The 21053-nt window shown below is 35.1% G+C and overlaps 1 protein-coding gene, 2 long non-coding RNA genes and 2 pseudogenes across 3 annotated transcripts; 2 read left to right on the forward strand and 3 right to left on the reverse strand.

Moving 5' to 3' along the window:
* Positions 1 to 628: 628 nt before the first annotated feature.
* LOC144575844 (phytolongin Phyl1.2-like) lies at positions 629 to 2367 on the forward strand. The gene has a single exon (XM_078326090.1). It carries the CDS (start codon positions 991 to 993, stop codon positions 1765 to 1767), a length of 777 nt encoding a protein of 258 aa, XP_078182216.1. The 5' UTR covers positions 629 to 990; the 3' UTR covers positions 1768 to 2367.
* A 2476-nt stretch (positions 2368 to 4843) lies between these two features.
* LOC144575283 (UDP-glucuronate:xylan alpha-glucuronosyltransferase 2 pseudogene) lies at positions 4844 to 7716 on the reverse strand (annotated as a pseudogene).
* Positions 7717 to 8341: 625 nt separating this feature from the next.
* On the reverse strand, positions 8342 to 10992 carry LOC144575285 (UDP-glucuronate:xylan alpha-glucuronosyltransferase 2 pseudogene; annotated as a pseudogene).
* A 1677-nt stretch (positions 10993 to 12669) lies between these two features.
* Positions 12670 to 14312, forward strand: LOC144575682 (uncharacterized). The gene is made up of 2 exons (XR_013518495.1): positions 12670 to 13064; positions 13546 to 14312. It is a non-coding gene; the product is annotated as an uncharacterized LOC144575682 (long non-coding RNA).
* A 452-nt stretch (positions 14313 to 14764) lies between these two features.
* Positions 14765 to 17157, reverse strand: LOC144575886 (uncharacterized). The gene is made up of 3 exons (XR_013518546.1): positions 17024 to 17157; positions 16023 to 16110; positions 14765 to 15154 (listed from the first exon to the last, which is right to left on the reverse strand). It is a non-coding gene; the product is annotated as an uncharacterized LOC144575886 (long non-coding RNA).
* Positions 17158 to 21053: the final 3896 nt, after the last annotated feature.

Here is a 21053-nt window from a genome sequence, read left to right on the forward strand (position 1 = left end):
AAAAAAAATATTCTTCCATTTTGTGCCATTCGGCTCCCATTTCCTCAAGGTCTAAGTATTTTGCATTTCTAAAGCGGGTAAATATTTTAACAGAGTAGTTTTAGCTTCATGCAACTCATTAACTAAAGGATTAAGTCTTTCTAAGACTTAATCTGCTTCCTTAGTTGCTTAATTCTATCAAATACCGGTTTTTAAACGAGGATTAAAAACATCTCCTTTAGTTTTCTTTTGCTTAGATCTTAATTTTATGTCCGAACTTTAAGACATCCATATCTCTTCTTTTAGCTTCCTTAGTTTTTACTCACAAATCAAGACAACTGAACATCGGTTCCTTAGCGCTCCTTAATTTTTTAATTCTTCACTCTTAATTATTTGTTGCCGAACGACCCTAAATTAGGATCCAAATAGAAATGCTCTGTATGAAACCAAAATTGCTCTGTTAATATCTTTACCCTTCCAAGTTCCAAAGCATCTCAACTGGAAAAGAAAGAATAGCCTAACTAAATTAAAAAAAAAAAATATTCTTCCATTTTGTGCCCATTCGGCTCCCATTTTCTCAAGGTCAAGTCAAAATGCTTCGCTCCCCGCCTAGTTACAGGAGAAAAGTATCTACAGCCTAATGGAAACCAATATTAGGTATCAATTCTTGCTCCCGATCGCTTTCTAACTGCCATTTTTTTCAAAAAAATTCTCTTAATTTCGATTCCTTGACGACGAACCACTCATCTTTAGCTTCAATTGCCATTCAAAGCATCTAATGCTGCTCCCCCTTTTCTCCCAATTTAGATTCTATCTTGCGTACACATCATCATCAAAGCCACGAACTTGCAACCCAAACTTTGCAATTTCCAATTATTCTTGGCTTTTGTTACCAAGTTACTGAAATCTGAGCTGAAATTTAAGGATTGTTAGCCAATTGGGCGATCTTACTTTTTCTTCTTCATGCCATATTAATTTTATGTCCGTGAATTCCTTTCTTCATCCAAAGCAATGGACGAAAACTCGGATGGGATCACTAACTGTCCAATTGAACCTAACAATCCATCCACCAGCCCTACTTTCTATTGTTGCTTTGCAAGAGGCCGCAAGATTTTGTATCAATACAACAGAAATGGGCCCGAGATAGAGTCTCTAGCGGCACTGTGTCTAGATCAGACACCTCCCTACCACAAATGGTTTTTCCACACAGTTGGTACAAGAACCTATGGTTATTTGATGTCTGATAACTGCACCTATTTTGCAATTGTTGAACCCACAATGGGTAGCATTGTGTTGCATGATTTTTTAAATCGTGTGCGCCAAGTTTTTATTAGTGTGTCTAAGAGAAATTTGGAAAGTACACTGGCACCGGTCATAGCCCGATTTGTTGAGTCATTAGAGCAAATGCAGGGAAACCAAATTAGTATTGTGCATGGTGATGAATCATTTTATGAGCGAGAGGTGGTGGTGAGCGGCCACAGTAAGAGAAAGAAGAGAGAGAAGAAGGATAAGAAAAGTAAGAGAAATGAAACTGAAATGGAGGAAATTGCCATTGTCAGAGAAGGGGAGGGGAGAGAGAGAGGACTGAGGATGGATGTGCTGGGAAATGGAGAGGAGAGGGGAATAGATGGAATTGAGAGGAACAGAATGATGAGGCGACAGCTGTCAGGCAGGCGGGCCGTGTGGTGGTCCCATGTCAAAATTGTGGCAGCAGTTGATGCGGTTATATGTTTCGTGCTGTTAGGTATTTGGTTGGTGGTTTGTCAAGGTGTCAAATGTGTTAGATAGTCTATTGAAGAAAAACATTGTCAAAATGAAAATATTTGGTTGCTTAGAGGAGAATGGTAAATTTGAACTTTTAGTTGGTTTGGGTTTTTTATCTTTTTTCCTTGGTATATTCAGTATGAGTAAAATTGATTTTATTTTTTGTAGTTTTTGAATTTGTGAATTTATATGTCGAAATCGGGAGATAATTGGATATATATGGAATGGAAATTTGAGGCTAGCCATCTCCTTTATCATGACAAGCACAATGTTATTTGATTGAAATTGACATGGGCATGTCATGCAAGAAATGGGATGCAAGTAAACAGAGTTTGGGAAGATGACGTTTTTGGAAGCAAATTAAATTTATTTGAGAAATGTATATATCTTGGTGATATATGTGAGATACACAAAGAGAATTTCTTTTATTTACTTTTGATTTCTTTGTAACTTTTCTGGATTGTCACAGACCATTAGTTCTTTTATTTCAGATGGTTTTTGTGTGGTTATTGGAGTTTATTGATGTAAATTAGATATTTGACTTTTTTTTATTGGAAATATCTTCTATTTGTCCGGAATTTGTTTCGGGAGGGAAATTATATAGCTAATTTGACTGGTACCTTATCTATCAGGAATCAGAATCCTTCACGTATCAACTAGATACATGAGTTTGCAATTTTGCATAGTTGACATAATGATCGATACTCTTTCATTCTTGAACTGTAATTGTTGATTTCTTTACATTATATTATCACTTTATGTGGTAAAATGCCTCTTTGGTTTCTAAAGGTTTTGACAGATTTGATAAATAGAAGCCTCGATTTGACTGGTCTTGTTTTTATAGTAACAGCTGAGACTGATGCATTGTATAAATCAGACCAACCAGCAGGCCATTCAGCATCTATATATTCACAGGTGATGATAGTGTACATTTTCTTACAGAATTTACAGTACTTTATTGTAAGGCCGACTTAGTTACATGCATTTCTGCAAAGCGTTGGATTTAATTCATATCCTGTGTGTTTTTTATGGAAACTTAGAAAGGAAATATGTACAAATTTAAGACTATAAAGTAAATAAAGCCCTAAAAATAGTGTCAAATCCTGCAGGATGGTCATTCTAGGTTAAAATAAACTGACGGTGCATCTCAAATGTGTCAAAACATCTGTTATAATTTGCATGTATCATTGAACATTGTGGAACAGCCCGATACATTGCTTAGAAAAGACAAATGACTGATAAATTTCAAATCCATGAGCATACCTAAAAAATAGCAATTTCTTTTATTCCCTTGAGGCAAATTCTTAGTCTATATCAAGTTATCCATCAGATGTTCAGATCAACAATCACCAATGATGTGAATTTTTGAGGAAAAGAGAAGATATGCTAAACAGTCAAAAATAGTGATGCCAGGTTTTATAGTCAACTCATTATTTTCTTTTCCTTGTGAGAAAGAGACAATTGGAGCTGTTGCTGTGCAGTATATTCACCTATCCATATAGTGAAGTGGTATTGTGCAGTCAAATATGTCAGGTTCTAGATCCTGACAGTGGAGACCAGTCTCAATTTGAGACTCAATTTCAAGCAATTGAACAGAAGATACAAAAAAATCGATCTCAGCTATATATAGCTTTGAACGATGAGAGAAAGAGGAAAACTTCAAAATTCTTTATTTCTTTGATAATCCAAACCGTACAAGAGTTTGCCTTTTATAGGCGATGCAATTACAAGAAATGGATGAAAAATCAGACTAACAGATCTTGCTAACGTATGTCAGAATGACAACTCAGCTTCATAATCCGACCCGCTTATTCAACAGACTAACTAACTTCTAACTGACTTACGCACAATCCTAGCGTCTCCAATGCTATCTCCATGTAATACTGACTACTGGGACTTGATGTCAGAACTTACTTTGCTTGACTTATTCTGTTAGGTTGGGCCCGCTTGCATAGTTACTGACCTCTCAATAATTATGCCCGCTTCGCTACCCTCTTTGCCCGCTATTCCTTCTTCTTCAATAGAGCCGATTGACTTGTCAAAATTGCCAACGGCTATCCCCAAATCGGATTGTGGTTGTGACAAAATACCAATACCCAAGGCTTCTATACCATACTGTACATATAAGCTATAACTGATACTGAGGTCGCACTGGAGTGAAATTGGTGGGACACTGTTATTGCTTAGTTTAAACCTGGCAATGTTTAATCAGCCACCCTCAGGAAATTTGGTCAGTGACAGTACTGGTACAACTAAGAATGCATCGGAACTGGTAAAATACAGCTTGCTCAAGGCACGGATGTAGTCTTTTATTGGTGGGGGGTGGGGTGGGGTGGGGGGCTTGGTAAAATGCACGGATTTGTTTTGAGGTGCACATGTGGTACATTGCGCCTATGGGGTTTGTTTTTACCACTGGTACAGGTTTTATGTTTGCTGTAACCTCTCCTTTTTCTCCCCTTCCTTCACCTTTTTCTTTGGATCAGGGCCATCTGTTATGTTCATACCTTCATTTTTTTCTCCTCTCTTTTTGGATCAGTACCAGTCTTTGGTACCATTTATTTTTTTCAGTTTTTTCTTGCTTCTCTGTCTCCTACATTGTGCTGTTTTTGGGTTGCTTTAACATTGGGATTTTTGTATTATGTTTTATATGTAATTTTACAATTTGATTATGTATTAATTAATCTGTATAAAAAAAGAAGAGCACTGGTATCAATAAAATAAAAAATAACAACATAACAACATAATCAAACTGAGAGGAGGAGCACTGGCATAAAAAATTTTTAAACGGGCCGTGAATCTAAACCATCCATATAAATTCTGATACGGATCAGATGGTTTAAGTCCAACTTTAATAAGACTTTGTGCTAAGATATTTTTAGCAGCTTCGAAAGTAATTACTTTAGGGGAGAGCGCCTAGACTTCTCTACCAATTCTCACATTATCTCCATCATAATTTCTTCTAATCATTCTTGGCCTGTAATTTTTGTCACTCTCATGGTAAAATGATGGCACGCATATGTTGACTCAAGTATTAATCTTTTATAAGTTTGATTTTACATCTAAAATAAATAAAAAATGTTCATTTTAACTATAGCTTTAGGAAAATTGTTTTTTTTTTTTTTCTTTCTATATATGCTGAACTAAAATGAGCAAGAACAAACAACATATTACAAAAAAATAAAATAGAAACAAAAATAAAGAGCTCTGACCCTTCTAATATCTCACAAATCCTTTCTCGGAACAAACAACAAATTACAAAAAAATAGAAACAAAAATAAAGAGCTCCGACCCTTCTAATATCTCACAAATCCTTTCTCGGATCTGTAATATTGATACGCCAATGCTGATCAGGATTTCCAATTTCCCCTGCTTGCTTTCGATCCCACAAAAGCTCCATCTTTCTCCGCTTTGAGAGCTGACAATACATCTTCATGCTCTCATCCAATTCATCGTAAATTTTCCACCACCTCTGATTCGCTGTGTCACTTGCAAATACATTCATATGCTCTTTATCCCAGTTACAGTCATAATCTCTATAACACATCCAGGGTTTCACTCCAAGGTAGTGAATTGAATACAGCTTTGATGGTTCTGCCTTGAACAAATCCTCCTTGATCAACCTCTGTTCTTCGGTGATGTGCTTCAAATAGTTCATCCGCCTAGGAAACCGGTGCCACCATACAAAGTTCTCATTCATGAAACCCTGGTCCCCACCACTGTAAGAGGTCAAATTGTCATGATTTTCCATTAGGGTATTGAATGTGCAGTTGGAGGGCTCGATGACCATAATCCCGGCATTGAAAATGAATTTATGATTGTTAGCAGCAGACACCTGCGGTAGGCTAAATAAAACATCAAGATTACGCAAGACCAACACATCACCATCGACATAAACTATTTTGTCGTATTCAGTTAGCTGCCACAGTCTCATCTTGCTATAGTTGTACTCGTTGTAGGACCCGGGTTCGCCTCGAGGATTGCGGATCCGGGTTATTTTTCGAAGGATCCAGCCCATGGTGGCAAGGGCTTTTAGCTTGTCCTCTGGAATTGACTCGTCATGGAGGAGGATGAGATCGCGAGTGGAGCCTGAGCGGCGTATGCTGTGAGCCAAGGTTATGGCACCACAAACGTAATTATCAGACGAGTGAAGAACTGTGGCATAGGCTTCTCGTAGGCCTGACACTGGTGATATAATCTTTTTGGAGGCTTCGAGTTCATTATCGATTCCTTCAAGTAGCAAATTATTGTAGTTAAATGATTGAGTAAAATAAAGGTGCTATGTAGAAATAATAATTGGAAATTGTGTACATAATTAGTAATTTCTACATGGAAAATGTTCAATGAGGCAGAATAGAGTACTCAATTAAATAGTATATCAACCGAAGTAGAAATTACTATTGAATCAGGGGTTCAACTTGTATACTCTTGGAAAATTCATTATTTTACTGTTCTCTGAGAAATACTTCACAACTGATGACTATAAGACTAATTATTATTTGATTCTAGAATTATTATTATAAGTTCTATAAAAAATTATACTTGTTTTGATCATAAGAGAAAAGTATATTATATACTCTAGTTAAATTAAATAGCACATACCTTGACCCCATATAGGTAATGCAAAATTGCAAGAGCCCAAGGGCCATCTCAACTTATCCTCGAGTTTGTCGATGTTTGCCTCGTACATCCACCACTCCTGTTCCCTTGCCACCAAATCATCACTTCGAAAAATGTCTATCATGGGTAGGCATTTGCTCAGAAATATCAATTTCACTGCCCCATATAAATTTCTTCTCCCTTTCCTCACCGCTAGATTAGCAGAAACCATATGAACTTGAAATCGGAACACATCCCTGTTCCAGCCATCTTTCGGCTTCCTACATGGCAGCCTGGCTATGACAACATCTACCTCATCGTATCTCGTAAAATCTGGCATCGGTATTTCAGGGCACAACGGTCTCTTGCTGTTATCCTCATCATCCCACTGAGGGAACAAATCATCCCATACAATACTGCTAGAAACCCGTTCAAACCGTATAGTCATCGACTTACCACTAGTGCCCCAGTCACTTAGCTCGTCCTCTTCCATGTTGACTAAACCGATTTTCATATTGCCATTAATGAAATCAATGAAACTAGGGGCGATTTCCTTTGTTCTGTTGCTTTTGCTTGTTAAATTTGGAAGGACTCCAGACACCTACAATTTAATTATCCAAAAAAAAAAAAAATCATTGTTAGTAGCTTTCAATAATGAAATATAATCTTGAATACCTTAATATGTGCATTATTGTATTGATTATTGAAAAATTATATTATGAGCTACCAGTGTTAAATTTCAATTTTCTTTAAAAAAAAAAACATCACTTAAATGACAAAAATGATTGTACATCTGAAACTACCACACCAAAATAAATATACTTTCAACACAGAATTTTATGTCCAGCACTTAAAAACAAACTTTGTTCATTTAAATAAGATTGAGACTTGTATATGAAGAAGACTAGTATATATATGGAGAATTCATATCCCCTAAGGCTGCTCAAATTTAGAGTTTAGATTTGGACCGTTTGATATGCTTTAGCATGAATATTAAAGCTCGTGCATGCATTCCACCTCGGACTGGATTAACTCAGATTTTGAACCGGACGGTCCGTATCCAAACTCAAAATTTGAGTTACTTTAGGGGATCCAGACTCGTATATGGATGCATACACAACACAAGGTTATTGTATTGACTATTGAGGTTAATAGGATATATATATATTTCTTATGAAACAAAGACGAACGAAGTAGAACATTAACCTTGCAATCATGAGAGGTGCACCGGACAAGCGAGGCGACATTGTCCTTGCTATTGATACCAAATATCAATGATGGCCGGAGAAGGAGGAGAAGGCAGGAGACAAGTAACAAAGTCAAAAAGGCAATGTTGATTTTTAGGACTGCGCCTTTAATGGCAATAGCTTTGTACATTTCAGATCAGAGAGAGGCCTTGCCTGAGAAATTATCAACCAAACAACAGCAAATCAGCAATTGCAATTCTTGTAAGAACAAGGCCAGGGTTTGTAACTAAGCCATGCTTCCCACTAATCCTCCATGTCTCTTAATTTTTTTTGTTATTAGAGAGATTTTGTTGGATAGGTATCATTTATTATATATAACATAACTGGTGGTTGCATATGGTATGGAGACCAAGTACAAGCGTTTGTAATTATTTTATCATATATGTTTTTCTGTATCCCATTCTTTTATTATTTGTTCAGTGTATCATTTATTATATAATAAAATTTGTTGGCCAATATCTCCATCATAATTTCTTGTAATCATTCTTGGCCACTGGCAAAGTGGCCAGGTAATTTTCAATAGATGAATATATTTTGTTAGACTCTCATGGTAAAATGATGGCACGCATATGTTGTCAAGTATTAATCTTGTATAAGTTTGACTTTACTTCTAAAATAAAAAATGTGTCCATTTTAACTATAGCTTGAGGAAATATAGTTTTTTTTTTCCTCTCTATATATGCTGAACTATAATGAGCAAGAACAAACGACATATTACAAAAAAAAAATAGAAACAAAAATAAAGAGCTCCGACCCTTCTAATATCTCACAAATCCTTTCTCGGATCTGTAATATTGATACGCCAATGCTGATCAGGATGTCCAATTTCCCCTGCTTTCTTTCGATCCCACAAAAGCTCCATCTTTCTCCGCTTTGAGAGCCGACAATACATCTTCATGCTCTCATCCAATTCATCATAAATTTTCCACCACCTCTGATTCGCTGCGTCACTTGCAAATACGTTCATATACTCTTTATCCCAGTTGCAGTCATAATCTCTATAGCACATCCATGGTTTCGATCCAAGGTAGTGAATTGAATACAGCTTTGATGGTTCAGCCTTGAACAAATCCTCCTTGATCAACCTCCGTTCTTTGGTCATCTTCTTGTCAAAGTACTTCAAATAGTTCATCCGTCTAGGAAACCGGTGCCACCATACAAAGTTCTCGTTCACAAAACCCTGGTCCCCACCATTGTAAGAGGTCAAATTGTCATGATTTTCCATTAGGGTATTGAATGTGCAGTTTGAGGGCTCGATGACTATAACCCCGGTATTGAAAATGAATTTATTATTGTTAGCAGCAGACATCTGCGGTAGGCTAAATAAAACATCAAGATTACGCAAGACCAACACATCGCCATCGACAAAAACTATTTTGTCGTATTCAGTCAGCTGCCACAGTCTCATTTTGCTATAGTTGTACTCGTTGTAGGATCCGGGTTCCCCTCGAGGATTGCGGATCCGGGTTATTTTTCGAAGGATCCAGCCCACAGCGGCAAGGGCTTTTAGCTTGTCCTCTGGAATTGACTCGTCATGGAGGAGGATGAGATCGCGAGTGGAGCCTGAGCGGCGAATGCTGTGAGCCAATGTTATGGCGCCACAAACGTAATTATCAGACGAGTGAAGAACTGTGGCATAGGCCTCTCGTCGGCCTGGCACTGGTGATATTATCTTTTTGGAGGCTTCGAGTTCATTATCGATTCCTTCAAGTAGCAAATTATTGTAGTTAAATGATTGAGTAAAATAAAGGTGCTATGTAAAATTAATAATTGGAAATTGTGTACTTAATTAGTAATTTCTACATGGAAAATGTTCAATGAGGCAGAATAGAGTACTCAAATAAATAGCACATTATATCAACCGAAGTAGAAATTACTATTGAATCAGGGGTTCAACTTGTATACTCTTGGAAAATTCATTGTTTTACTGTTCTCTGAGAAATAGTTCACAACTGATGACTATAAGACTAATTATTATTTGATTCTACTATTATTATTACAAGTTCTATAACAAATTATACTTGTTTTGATCATAAGAGAAAAGTATATTATATACTCTAGTTAAATTAAATAGCACATACCTTGACCCCATATAGGTAATGCAAAATTGCAAGAGCCCAAGGGCCATTTCAACTTATCCTCGAGTTTGTCGATGTTCGCCTCATACATCCACCACTCCTGTTCCCTTGACACCAAATCATCACCTCGAAAAATGTCCATCATGGGTACACATTTGCTCAGAAATATCAATTTCACCGCCCCATATAAATTTCTCTTCCCTTTTCTCACCGCTAGATTAGCAGAAACCATATGAACTTGAAATCGGAACATATCCCTGTTCCAGCCATTTTTCGGCTTCCTACATGGCAGCCTGGCTATGACAACATCTACCTCATCATATCTCGTAAAATCTGGCATTGGAATTTCAGGGCACAACGGTTTCTTGCTGTTATCCTCATCATCCCACTGAGGGAACAAATCATCCCATACAATACTGCTAGAAACCCGTTCAAACCGTATAGTCATCGACTTACCACTCGTGCCCCAGTCACTTAGCTCGTCCTCTTCCATGTTGACTAAACCAATTTTCGTATTGCCATTAATGAAATCAATGAAACTAGGGGCGATTTCCTTTGTTCTGTTGCTTTTGCTTGTTTCCAAATTTGGAAGGACTCCAGACACCTACAATTTAATTATCCAAACAAAAAAAAACATTGTTAGTAACTTTCAATATTCAAATATAATGTTGAATCCCTTAATATGTGAATTATTGTATTGATTATTGAAAATTTATATTATGAGCTGCCAATGTTAAATTTCAATTTTCTTTAGAAAAAAAAAAGCATCACTTAAATGACAAAAATGGGTGTACATCTAAAACTATCACACTAAAATAAATATACTTTCAACATAGAATTTTATGTCCTGCACTTAAAACAAACTTTGTTCATTTAAATAAGATTGAGACTTGTATATGAAGAAGACTAGTATATATATGGAGAATTCATATACCCTAAGGCAGCTCAAATTTAGAGTTTATATCCGGACCGTTTGATATGCTTTAGATGAATATTAAAGCTCATGCATTCCACCTCGAGCCAGATAAACTCAAATTTTGAGTTACTCGTATATGGATGCATACACAACACAAGGTTACTGTAGTGACTATTAATGTTAATAGGTATATATATTTGTTATAAAACAAAGACAAAAGAAGTACAAATGTACAATTAATGTTAACCTTGCAATCACCAAAGGTGCACCGGACAAGCGAGGTGACATTGTCATTGCTATTGTTACCAAATATCAATGATGGCCGGAGAAGGCAGGAGACAAGTAACAAAGTCAAAAAGGCAATGTTGATCTTTATTAGGACTATGCCTTTAATGACAGTAGCTTTGTACATTTCAGATCAGAGAGAGGGCTTGCCTGAGAAATTATCAACCAAACAACAGCAATTGCAATTCTTATAAGCACAAGGCCAGGTACCATGCAAGCTGGTCTTTTAGTTTATATTAATTTATTATTCTGGTGAAAATCCATGGTTGGTAAGAAGCCAGGCTTACCACGAATCCTCCATGTCTCTTAATTTTTTTTTGTTATAAGAGAGATTTTATTGGATAGGTATCATTTATTATATATAACATAATTGGTAGTTGTATGTTATGGAGACCAAGTACAATTAAGCGTTTGCAATTATTTTCGCATATCTGTTTTTCTGTATCACTTATTTTTTTATTTGATCAGTATATCATTTATTATATAATAAAATTTGTTGGCCAAACCTAAATGCACGGAATTTCTTGTTAGGATGGATTTAATATAAAGGCAAATTTAATATATTTTAATAGTGAAAAAGAAAACACTCTATGACAAAAAAATTTACTTCTATTATAAATATTCTCTTACTCTCTCTCTCTTACAAATCACAAATGACAACATCTCAATTTATAAACTACATGGTGCCCTTTTGATAACCTAGAACATAAATGTCATTAAACATGACACAAATATCAAGTAAATGAATTGCACAGTCCAATATAACTCTAGAAAACCTAAACATTTAATCTATCTAGAAAATCCAAATATTACTATTTCTAACATTTCTATTATCAGAAAAAACAAAGTTTAGTTATATGACCCTGCGGAGTCAACGAATTATGTAGTAATTATATCCTAAAAACATAAAATTTTCAAAGCAAAACTAGGGTGTGATGTGCTCACCAAGAGGTTTTGGTGAGCACACCTCCAAAAGACTATCGAATTAACTTCAAACTATGAATCCTAACCGTTGAAATCCAAGTACTTCATGAGTGATGCATGTACATGTAAAAATTTTAAAGTTTTGAGTTCATTTAGTACATGATCAAGTGGTCAAAAAAATAATGAAAACTTAATACATAAAACAATTAAAAAAATAACTTATAAAATTTTCATTACTTTGACCACTTAATCATATACTAAATGAATTCAAAACTTTAAATTTTTTGCATGTACATGCATTACTTACGAAATATTTTTTTTTTTGAAAACTTGGTAGTAGCTACCAAGGTTTGTGAGGGGGAATCGAACTCTTGATCTTTGGGTATAACAACTCTATGACATTTTTCTAGCCAATTGTGCTACCTCCCCTTTTTACTTACGAAATACTTGGATTCGTAATTCAAAGTCAATCCGATAGTCTTTTGAAGTGTGCTCACCAATCCCTCTTGGTGAGCACATCACATTCTAGTTTTACTCAAATTTTCATACTAATGTGAATATATTTAAGTCTCAAATAGGGATGCAGTTCGGATATTACATGGTACAAATAGGATATGAAACAGATATTTGGACCAAATTTGCCACCATAGCAAAGCACTTTTGATTATTTTGTTCGCTCGAAAAATGGTGAATCATGTATAAAAATTAAAGATGAATCATGTATTAGACGAGATATAGATGAATTTTTGTTGAACGATAATTAGCATTCTTCTATTGAAAAATACAGAGCTATTACATGGAAATAGGGGAGAAAATATTCTATCAAGGACCAACTCAATTTGATCGAGTCTATTATCTAGGGAACTCAGTCCGATGGGCAGTCTCAACCGTCCAATCTTCATTTCGCGATTGATCACTTGATTAACGGATTCTTTAGCAATACTTGGATTTTAAATCCATTATCTCCGTCTGAATAGAATAAGAAATTTGCTATTTTATTTCTTTTCCCAAATTGACCTCTCTTTCTCTCACACACACACACCCTCTATCAGCCCCACCTCCTCTCTCTAATCGCTATGGCTACGTAGGCGGAGTAGCTCATCAAACGGGTGGCAGCGTACGACGACGAGGGGGGCCCACACTGGTCGGAGTACCGGAGCTATGTTCTCTTGCCTCCACACCTGGCCATCTGACCCGAAATCTTCGAGCACATCAAGCGAATTTCTACCAGCGATCCGTCGTCCTATACTCTTTTAACTTTTCTCTGATAATTCGGTGTGTGATTTTGAATTTTGAGCTGGATTGGGTATGAGTGCTAGGTGTTAAATAGAAAAGGCTGAATGCTGTGATTGCTTGCTTGACTAAATTCTAACTGGTACCAGATTATAATTGCTTTGATTAGTTGGAATTTAATTTTGGAAGGGCAACGTTACTTGATCAGTAGCTTAATTTCTAATTATCAAATCAGGCCCCTCACGTGGTACATGTTGTATTCCACATAATCTCTGAAATCTTAAAATGGGACATTTATATAAATTGAAAAGCTTATATTTTCTGGTGTTTTCGTCAGTAAGCAACAACAAAGTAATAAGAAGCCTAAGTTCAAGAAAAATGAAATACTGGAAACAAATTAGTTAGTCTGACATGTATCTAAGTCATTTTAAAAGCATGGTTATAGAAACTTCATCTCCTAAGATTGTAATTTTATTTGTCATGTTTATTTGATTTCATTATGATGCTGATTTGGTGTTTGAAGCAACGACAGTGGAACCTGCATTAGCATTGACCGAGGAAAGTTTTAGGCCGCATTCTTCGGGTATAGTTTTAAATTCACAATTATATTAAGCTCGAAAAAGAAAGAGCCATTAGATACCAGTCAGCTACAACCCCTCTCTAACTCGATCTCCTCTATCATTTTTTTTTTGGTCCTCTTAGCAGCTCAAACTCACATGCATGAAGCCTATCAGTGTATGTCCTCAAATGATGAGCAAATATACCGGTTATTTTAGATCTCTCTGTTCTTAATGACCTATAAACTAAATTTAAAAAATAGAATCATGATTGGGGCTTTAGATTGTTTTTAAGTGATTGAAATCTGTTAAGTAGAGCACCAAGGGTTGGAGTATCTACAAGAACTTTTAGTCATTTTAGGAGAATTTGTTCAATCTAGTTTTAAATATTTTGATAACATTTAAAGCACCGGTTAATTAAATATCTAGATGGTACAAAATCAATGACAAATTTAATATTGCAGGAGCTATCAATTGATGGAGAGGATATTGGAAGTGTACATTTATTGGGACTATAAGATGTCGATATTTCACACGCAAATCTAATCATTATAGTTTTCAGAACTGTATTGGTGTATTGTGTTGTAATAATGGGATGTTGTGATGACTTCTTTTTTGTGATGCAACTCTTGTTATTTGGAAGTCATCTTGCTATTTTTTTGTTAAGAATGTTATTTTGGTATTGCAACTGTTTTTATATTGAATAGATGACCATGATAACTGTTTGATTTCATGTCGAGAAACTCTTGTGGCCAAAGGCAGATTATTACAACATAAATAGTCTCTTTTTTTTTTAAATACTGACAGCGGCTGTCAGTGTACAACATAAATAGTCGAAGTACATGTTTAGCAACAAATGCATGTATACCTCAATTTCCATAACACCCTCAACAAATTTGCCTCCCTAAACAACCTAATTGAGATGGTATCAACAATGAAAAACTCATAGTTACTCTCCACCATAATTTGAATTCACCGTGATCAATGAAACATCCAGTGTTAGTTTTGATAAGAGAAAGATCTCTTTGATACAGCCTTCGATATGATGTACAATAACCCCCTGAAGTACATTTTTGATGCAATCATACCATCAAAGAAAAACAAAAATAATACAACAATGGATTAATAAATGAATAAATTCCACGATTGAAGATAAACTATGAAGAAATTCTATATAAATTGGAGAGAAATATACTTATTATTTGCAACAGTATCCTATATCAAAGTTGCAATAGTTACTCAAATGGTTATCACAAACCAAAACATCATCAAAACGACAACCTTTACAATTTAGACCCGAAATGTCACACCCCAAATCTGGAGGTGCAACAGCCTACCATGATATTTCCAATTCAGTACACACAAGGTATGAATCTTTTTATGCATTACCAATATAAGCCATTACATTAATCCCAAACCAAAATTGTTTACAAGATGTATCTGACATTTAGTGGTGGAAGATGCTAGAGAAATACTCTCCACATCCTGTCAGATATTACAACTCAAAATATCATATCTTTTGTTTGGCCCTGCTGTCAATTATAACCCATAAACGCGTCTCTTCGTCTAACGAACCTATAAAACCCACAAAGGGGAGGGGGTGAGAAATAACAACGATATTTCTCAGTGCAGAATTTGATTCGGGCTACTGGATTTGTAAGAATCCATATCCATAATTAAATATCCACAATATGATATCAATATAAATTTTATAATAATGAATGTAATGCTAATTATTGACAATCAAACGGTAATCAACAGGAAATCAATGAAAAATCAAATAACTCTAATCAGAATATTTGGGTTCTAAATTTATGCAAATACTAGGTCAGGTAACACAAACAGATACCATCCTTCTTTCCTGTACAGATGCCCACCATCAACCCACATCTGCCTTTACACATACCCATATCTGTTGTGCTTGGTTTATGCTGTTCTATTCAGTCTGGTTTAAAGTCAGACACTTAAATTCAACAATTCAATTCAATGATACGTAATTCAATAATATAAGCAATATTATCACGCTCATAGGTAGTGATTAGCAATAGACATTTACCACAGTTCTACTATCCTTACAGTTGCAATTTATAATATCCTCTACCCAACCGGTACTGGGTTCAGTTGAGACCATTCACCATATGCGCATAAGGGTCCTGGATCAAAGTCTAGTCATGACGTAGGCTTTGCAGTAATCAGTAAATTCAATAAAATTCAGTAACTGTGGAATCACTAAGTTATTTAAAACAAGAAACAAACAAACGATAAACCATACCAAAATGATAAGTCATCAAATTTACCAGTAATTCAGTTTTCATTTGTATTGTGCTATACATATGATGCAACAGTTCAAATAATGCAATCAATCAATTATTCAACATGCAAAACTAATAGCAATTTAATTCTTAGAAATGAATATCAAGACAAAGCCAGTGAACCCCCGCACCTGATAACGTAGGCAAATAGAGCGATCAATCATTGCGTATCAGTTGTTCTGTACATTCCTGTCAAGTCTCATCCCACATTTTCTATGCCTATAACAGAATAACATTGTCTCTATTATTACTTATAAAATTCTTACTACAAAACACCAATAACTAATTCATATATATGGATTGTTATTCACAGTTAATTAATTAACAACATCAGCTATTATCATTTATTATTACTTTATCCATTTTTATTTAACTTCCATGTCGTCATAATTCTCAAATCTCTAAAGTCCAAGTTCTCTCACCTGTCCCTTTTCTTTTTCTTAATTTATTTCTTGTCAGCCAACACAAGGTAAGAAATGTTGAACTTAGATTTCCTTTTTATTTATATTTTGGTTTCATAGCAAAAATATCAAGTTCCAACTTCTATACCTAGCTATCAGTTCAAATACTTGTTTTGCATATTGGACCCTCTGACATGAGTTTATTAATGACTTATGGTACTTTACAAATTGTACCTCTTATATATTTATATATTTATATACGTGTAATACACATGTATTTGTATCAATCTTCAAGGTAAATTGTTTACTATCTTAATTAAGTTTTTTTCTTCTAAGATTCAGTTTACCGGTGTTGCAATTAAAGGCCAATGCTACAAAGTCACTTATATACTGGTGTTAAGTATGTATACATCAAAACTGTACTGTCATATGATCAAAGGTTTAGCTATCTAATTATGAAGAATTAAGAAACCAGTATCAAATTGAAAAGAAAGAAAGCCATGTGTGCTCAGTAGACCATGAAGTAAGAGTTTAATGATTCTTACATAGAAATAACTATTTCAACAAGAGATTAGACTAGGCTTTCATCATATCTATATAATACTTGAGTGGCTCCAGATATTAATAACTAATTTAATTCAATAGTTAAAGCAATACCTAAGCTTCCTTAAAGCTCATTTCTTACTTAAGACTCACTCGGATAAGAGAATAATAAAGAGAGAGAGATATACGTGCGTTGATATATAGAGAGAGAAATCACATATCATAGTTACCGACCATCGTCAGTACGTGGTGCAATTTCTTCTTTAAATTGTCTCATACAGACAGGAGAGAGATCAAAGAAAGGGAGAAAATTGAGGGTTCGAGAAACAACTGAGTATAAGAGAGAGATGAGAAACAATAAAGGGCAAACATCTTTCTTAGTCACTAAGTGACCACGCTGGAGCAAGTATGTTTTGCCACGTGCTGAGAGAGAAGAGGAGATATATCATTAAAGATAAAAGAAATAAATAGACAGTTTGAATGTCATGTGGGCCCAACAGGCCAAGTTGAGTTTATTTTATTTCAAGATACAATTCTCAATTACTAGTTTATTTTAGTTTATTTAATTATCTCATATAAACTTATGAGTTCTCAATGCAATTCAATCTTATATATAAATGTTGAACAATTATATTACTCCCCCCCCCCATTCCATCCCCCCACAATCCCCCCACTCTATCTCTCTCCAAATTAGTTTTATCTCATTTCAATCTCGTTCACATTTCGCACGATCTATGAGAAATTTTGCGAATCTAAAACCACGAACGTTTTCTACGTAATTTTCTCTTTCAAATGAGATCCATGATGACATACTTTCGAACAAGTCGTTACAAAAGTATTTATCCCTCATCGTGCAAGTATTTATACCTATACAGACATATGAAAGTATTACTATCAATTATTATAAGTACTTATACTGATATATGAAAGTATTAATATCAAGTATTATAAGTATTTATACTGACATATGAAAGTATTAATATCATGTATTATAAGTATTTATACTGACATATGAAAGTATTAATATCAAGTATTATAAGTATTATATGCAAAAAAATACTTTCAAGTATAGATATAAATACTTGCACGATGAGAGATAAATACTTCTGTAACGACTTGCTCGGAAGTATGTCATCATGATCTCATTTGAAAGAGAAAATTACGTAGAAAACGTTCGTGGTTTTAGATTTGCAAAATTTCTCATAGATTGTGAGAAATGTGGACGAGATTGAAATGAGATAAAAAAAACTCACCTCTAAAAACGTGCATGGTCCCCCATGTGATTTGAGATTCCTCCCACCTTCCATGAAAAAAACTTGCATGGTCCCCTAAATACTTTCGTGCTTAGAGATAAATACTTTCGTTCTTAGAGATAAATACTTCTGTACGTAAGTATTAATACCTTATGAAAAAAAAATGACAGCTGGAGCTTTTTGGCATTTTGTGCGGGGTTAATTGCGGGGTGGGAGGTGCGGGGTTAATTATCAGCCTCCATAAATGTTACGCATATTTTTCTTATTTTCAAAATTCAACATTTCTACTTAATATGATGAGTATATTTTCTTATAATAACTTAGTAATTGATTTAACTATTTTACTGATTTATTTATATCATTTCTAATTTGCATTTTGCCTAAAAAAAATTCCCTCCAACATTCTCTATATTAGATGCAATTATTAATTCAATCTATGTATTATTTGCGGAATGTTACACGAAATTACTTGCAATAATCCATGTGCAAATACCTAACTAAAAAAAAATACATCATCTACAGTTTAGTCAGTCTACTTCTCTTTCCAATTAAAAAAAAAAGTCTTAGATTCGAAACACTGAGCTAAACATAAAATTATAGTTATAAAATATCGAATTGTGCGGTTTAGTTAGAAATGATTTGAAACGCGTAAAATAGATAAACAATTCGTTTTTAAAAATTTTATAAACAAATTATGTATCTAAATTATAAACTAACTAAAATATATTAAACTAACAATATTAGTTTAGTGATAATTACAAAGTTTACACATTTATTAAAATAGTAGCATCATGTAAACTTTAATAATAAAATTAACTTGCGAAATCGAAATTTAATCGAGTGAATTATTTATACTTCGTTAAAAGTAAATTAAAGTAAATAGGTAATTAGAATAGATTAGATATGTAGAACACATATAAAATTTTTGTAATTCACGAATGATAATTTTGCAAATATTTTGACATTATAATTTTTACAAGCAATATATCTTCAAATTAAATTATTAAAACTATAAATTATTTAGAATTAAAATTTGGATAATTTAAATCAAAATGAATGATCAATATCTGATGAACTTATAAATTAAGATTTAATGCTAAGCTCGATGGCATGCAAGTAAATAATTAATATCTGACTAATCGGTTCAGTCGGACTGACCGAATCGATAATGATACCTCGCATATTTAGCCTATATTTGACTTGATTTCGTACCAAATTCACGTTCTAAATTGTCAAAATCATGTGCATTTCATTGATATATCCTTATAATTTGGTACTGCTGAGAGTTTGTTTGTTTTCTGCAGGATTGGAGCAAAATACACGAAGAAACGGCGTTTTTGGACTCCCTGGTACGGCCCTTACCAGGCTTGGTACGGGCCATACCAGACTTAGCCGATCCAGCCTCTCTCCCATCTTGTACGGCCTGGCCGTACCACCTTGGTACGGGCCGTACATAGATGCCGTCTGACAGAATTCAAATCTTGGCAGAGGCTATTTAAAGCGAGGGATCTCTCCATTTTTGAGAATTCACATTTCATTCCAGATTGAGAGCTCAGAGAAAGAGAGAAAGAGAGCAAAGGAGCAAGGAGAGAAGAAGAAGGAAGAGGAAGAGGAAGAGGCGAAAATCGACGGATCAACCCCTTCTCCACTCCCGATCTTCGATCTAGTTCTATCATGCCTCTCTTTATCTCTTTATTTGTATTTCTGGACAGATCTATGACTTGTGAGTAGTTGATCATTGTTTCTAGGGTTTGCAGATGGATTTTCTTGATTTGTGTTGCTTTTCTTGATTTGGATCTTGTATGAACTCTTTTGATTGTATTGATTGTGTATTTGCTTGTCTTGATTGCTTTGTCTTTCTGTGATTGCATGTGGTGTGCCTATGGTGGTAGATCAACCCTAACAAGGTCATGTGACCATTGCCTTCTCTCAACCAAACCAATCCCTTTAGGTAGACTTGTTCGAATTGAAGCCGAAAGGTTGAATTCTCCCCTAATTGACAGATTAGAGGATACCTTAGATCTCCAATCAATCAACTAGAGGATCTGGACCAAAACACGAGAGTTGAGGTTTAGAAACCCTAGAAGGTGAAGAATTGACTCCAAAACCTAGATCTTGAACCAACAAATGAGAGTTGAGGTTTAGGAACCTTAGGTATGGTCAATTGAACCTTTCTCAAGAGTTTAATACAAGGTACCAGCAAGAAATGCATCAACTCGAACTTGTAAGCTCTGTTCTGGTAAATCAGTACGGGTCTTACAAGAGTGGTGAGGCCTACCCATACCAAGCCCACACGGCTTGGTGGAACAAGGTTGGTGCGGCCTAGCCGTACCAACTTGGTAAGACCCGTACCACTAGAGGCAAATCAGAGATGAAGTCTGAAACCCTTGAAACATCTTTTATCCTAAATCAAAACACAGTTTATACCTTTCCTTGCACAGTCACTATTCTATTGCATTGTTTGATTGCTTGAGTTGATTCTTTAGGAAGATTAAGTACCAAAACTCCCTCTTTCTCACTTCTAGTTTTTAGTCGAGATAAGTAGATTCTAGATAAAGAAACCGTCCCTATGGATCGACACCCGATTATACTCCTCGATAGGGTTGTGCACTTGCAACCCTAATCGGAAGGTGTAACCGCGGTTTTAAAAGGTACGCTCCCAAGCGTACCGAAACTTGCGTTGCGCTTTCACGCGAACAGGTAATCTTTATAAAATCGAAATAATCGAGAATTTAATTTACATATTAACTGGGGCGAGGGTTAGAATAATTTAGCATAGATTTTAATTAGTTTAAATTACGTAATTTCAGATCAGCAGATCCCGTACGAGTCTGATCATTGGACTGGTCCGACTGACCCGCAGTTCAGAGCATACGCGGAGCCCGCTGATTTCGCTGATGGTTAGCCACAGAGACTCCAGCCCTACAGGTGTGGGATATATGAATTATCTTTTTCGTGGGCGTAC

This window comes from Carex rostrata, chromosome 24 (assembly GCF_964058835.1).
Source record: "Carex rostrata chromosome 24, lpCarRost1.2, whole genome shotgun sequence".
NCBI lineage: Eukaryota > Viridiplantae > Streptophyta > Magnoliopsida > Poales > Cyperaceae > Carex > Carex rostrata.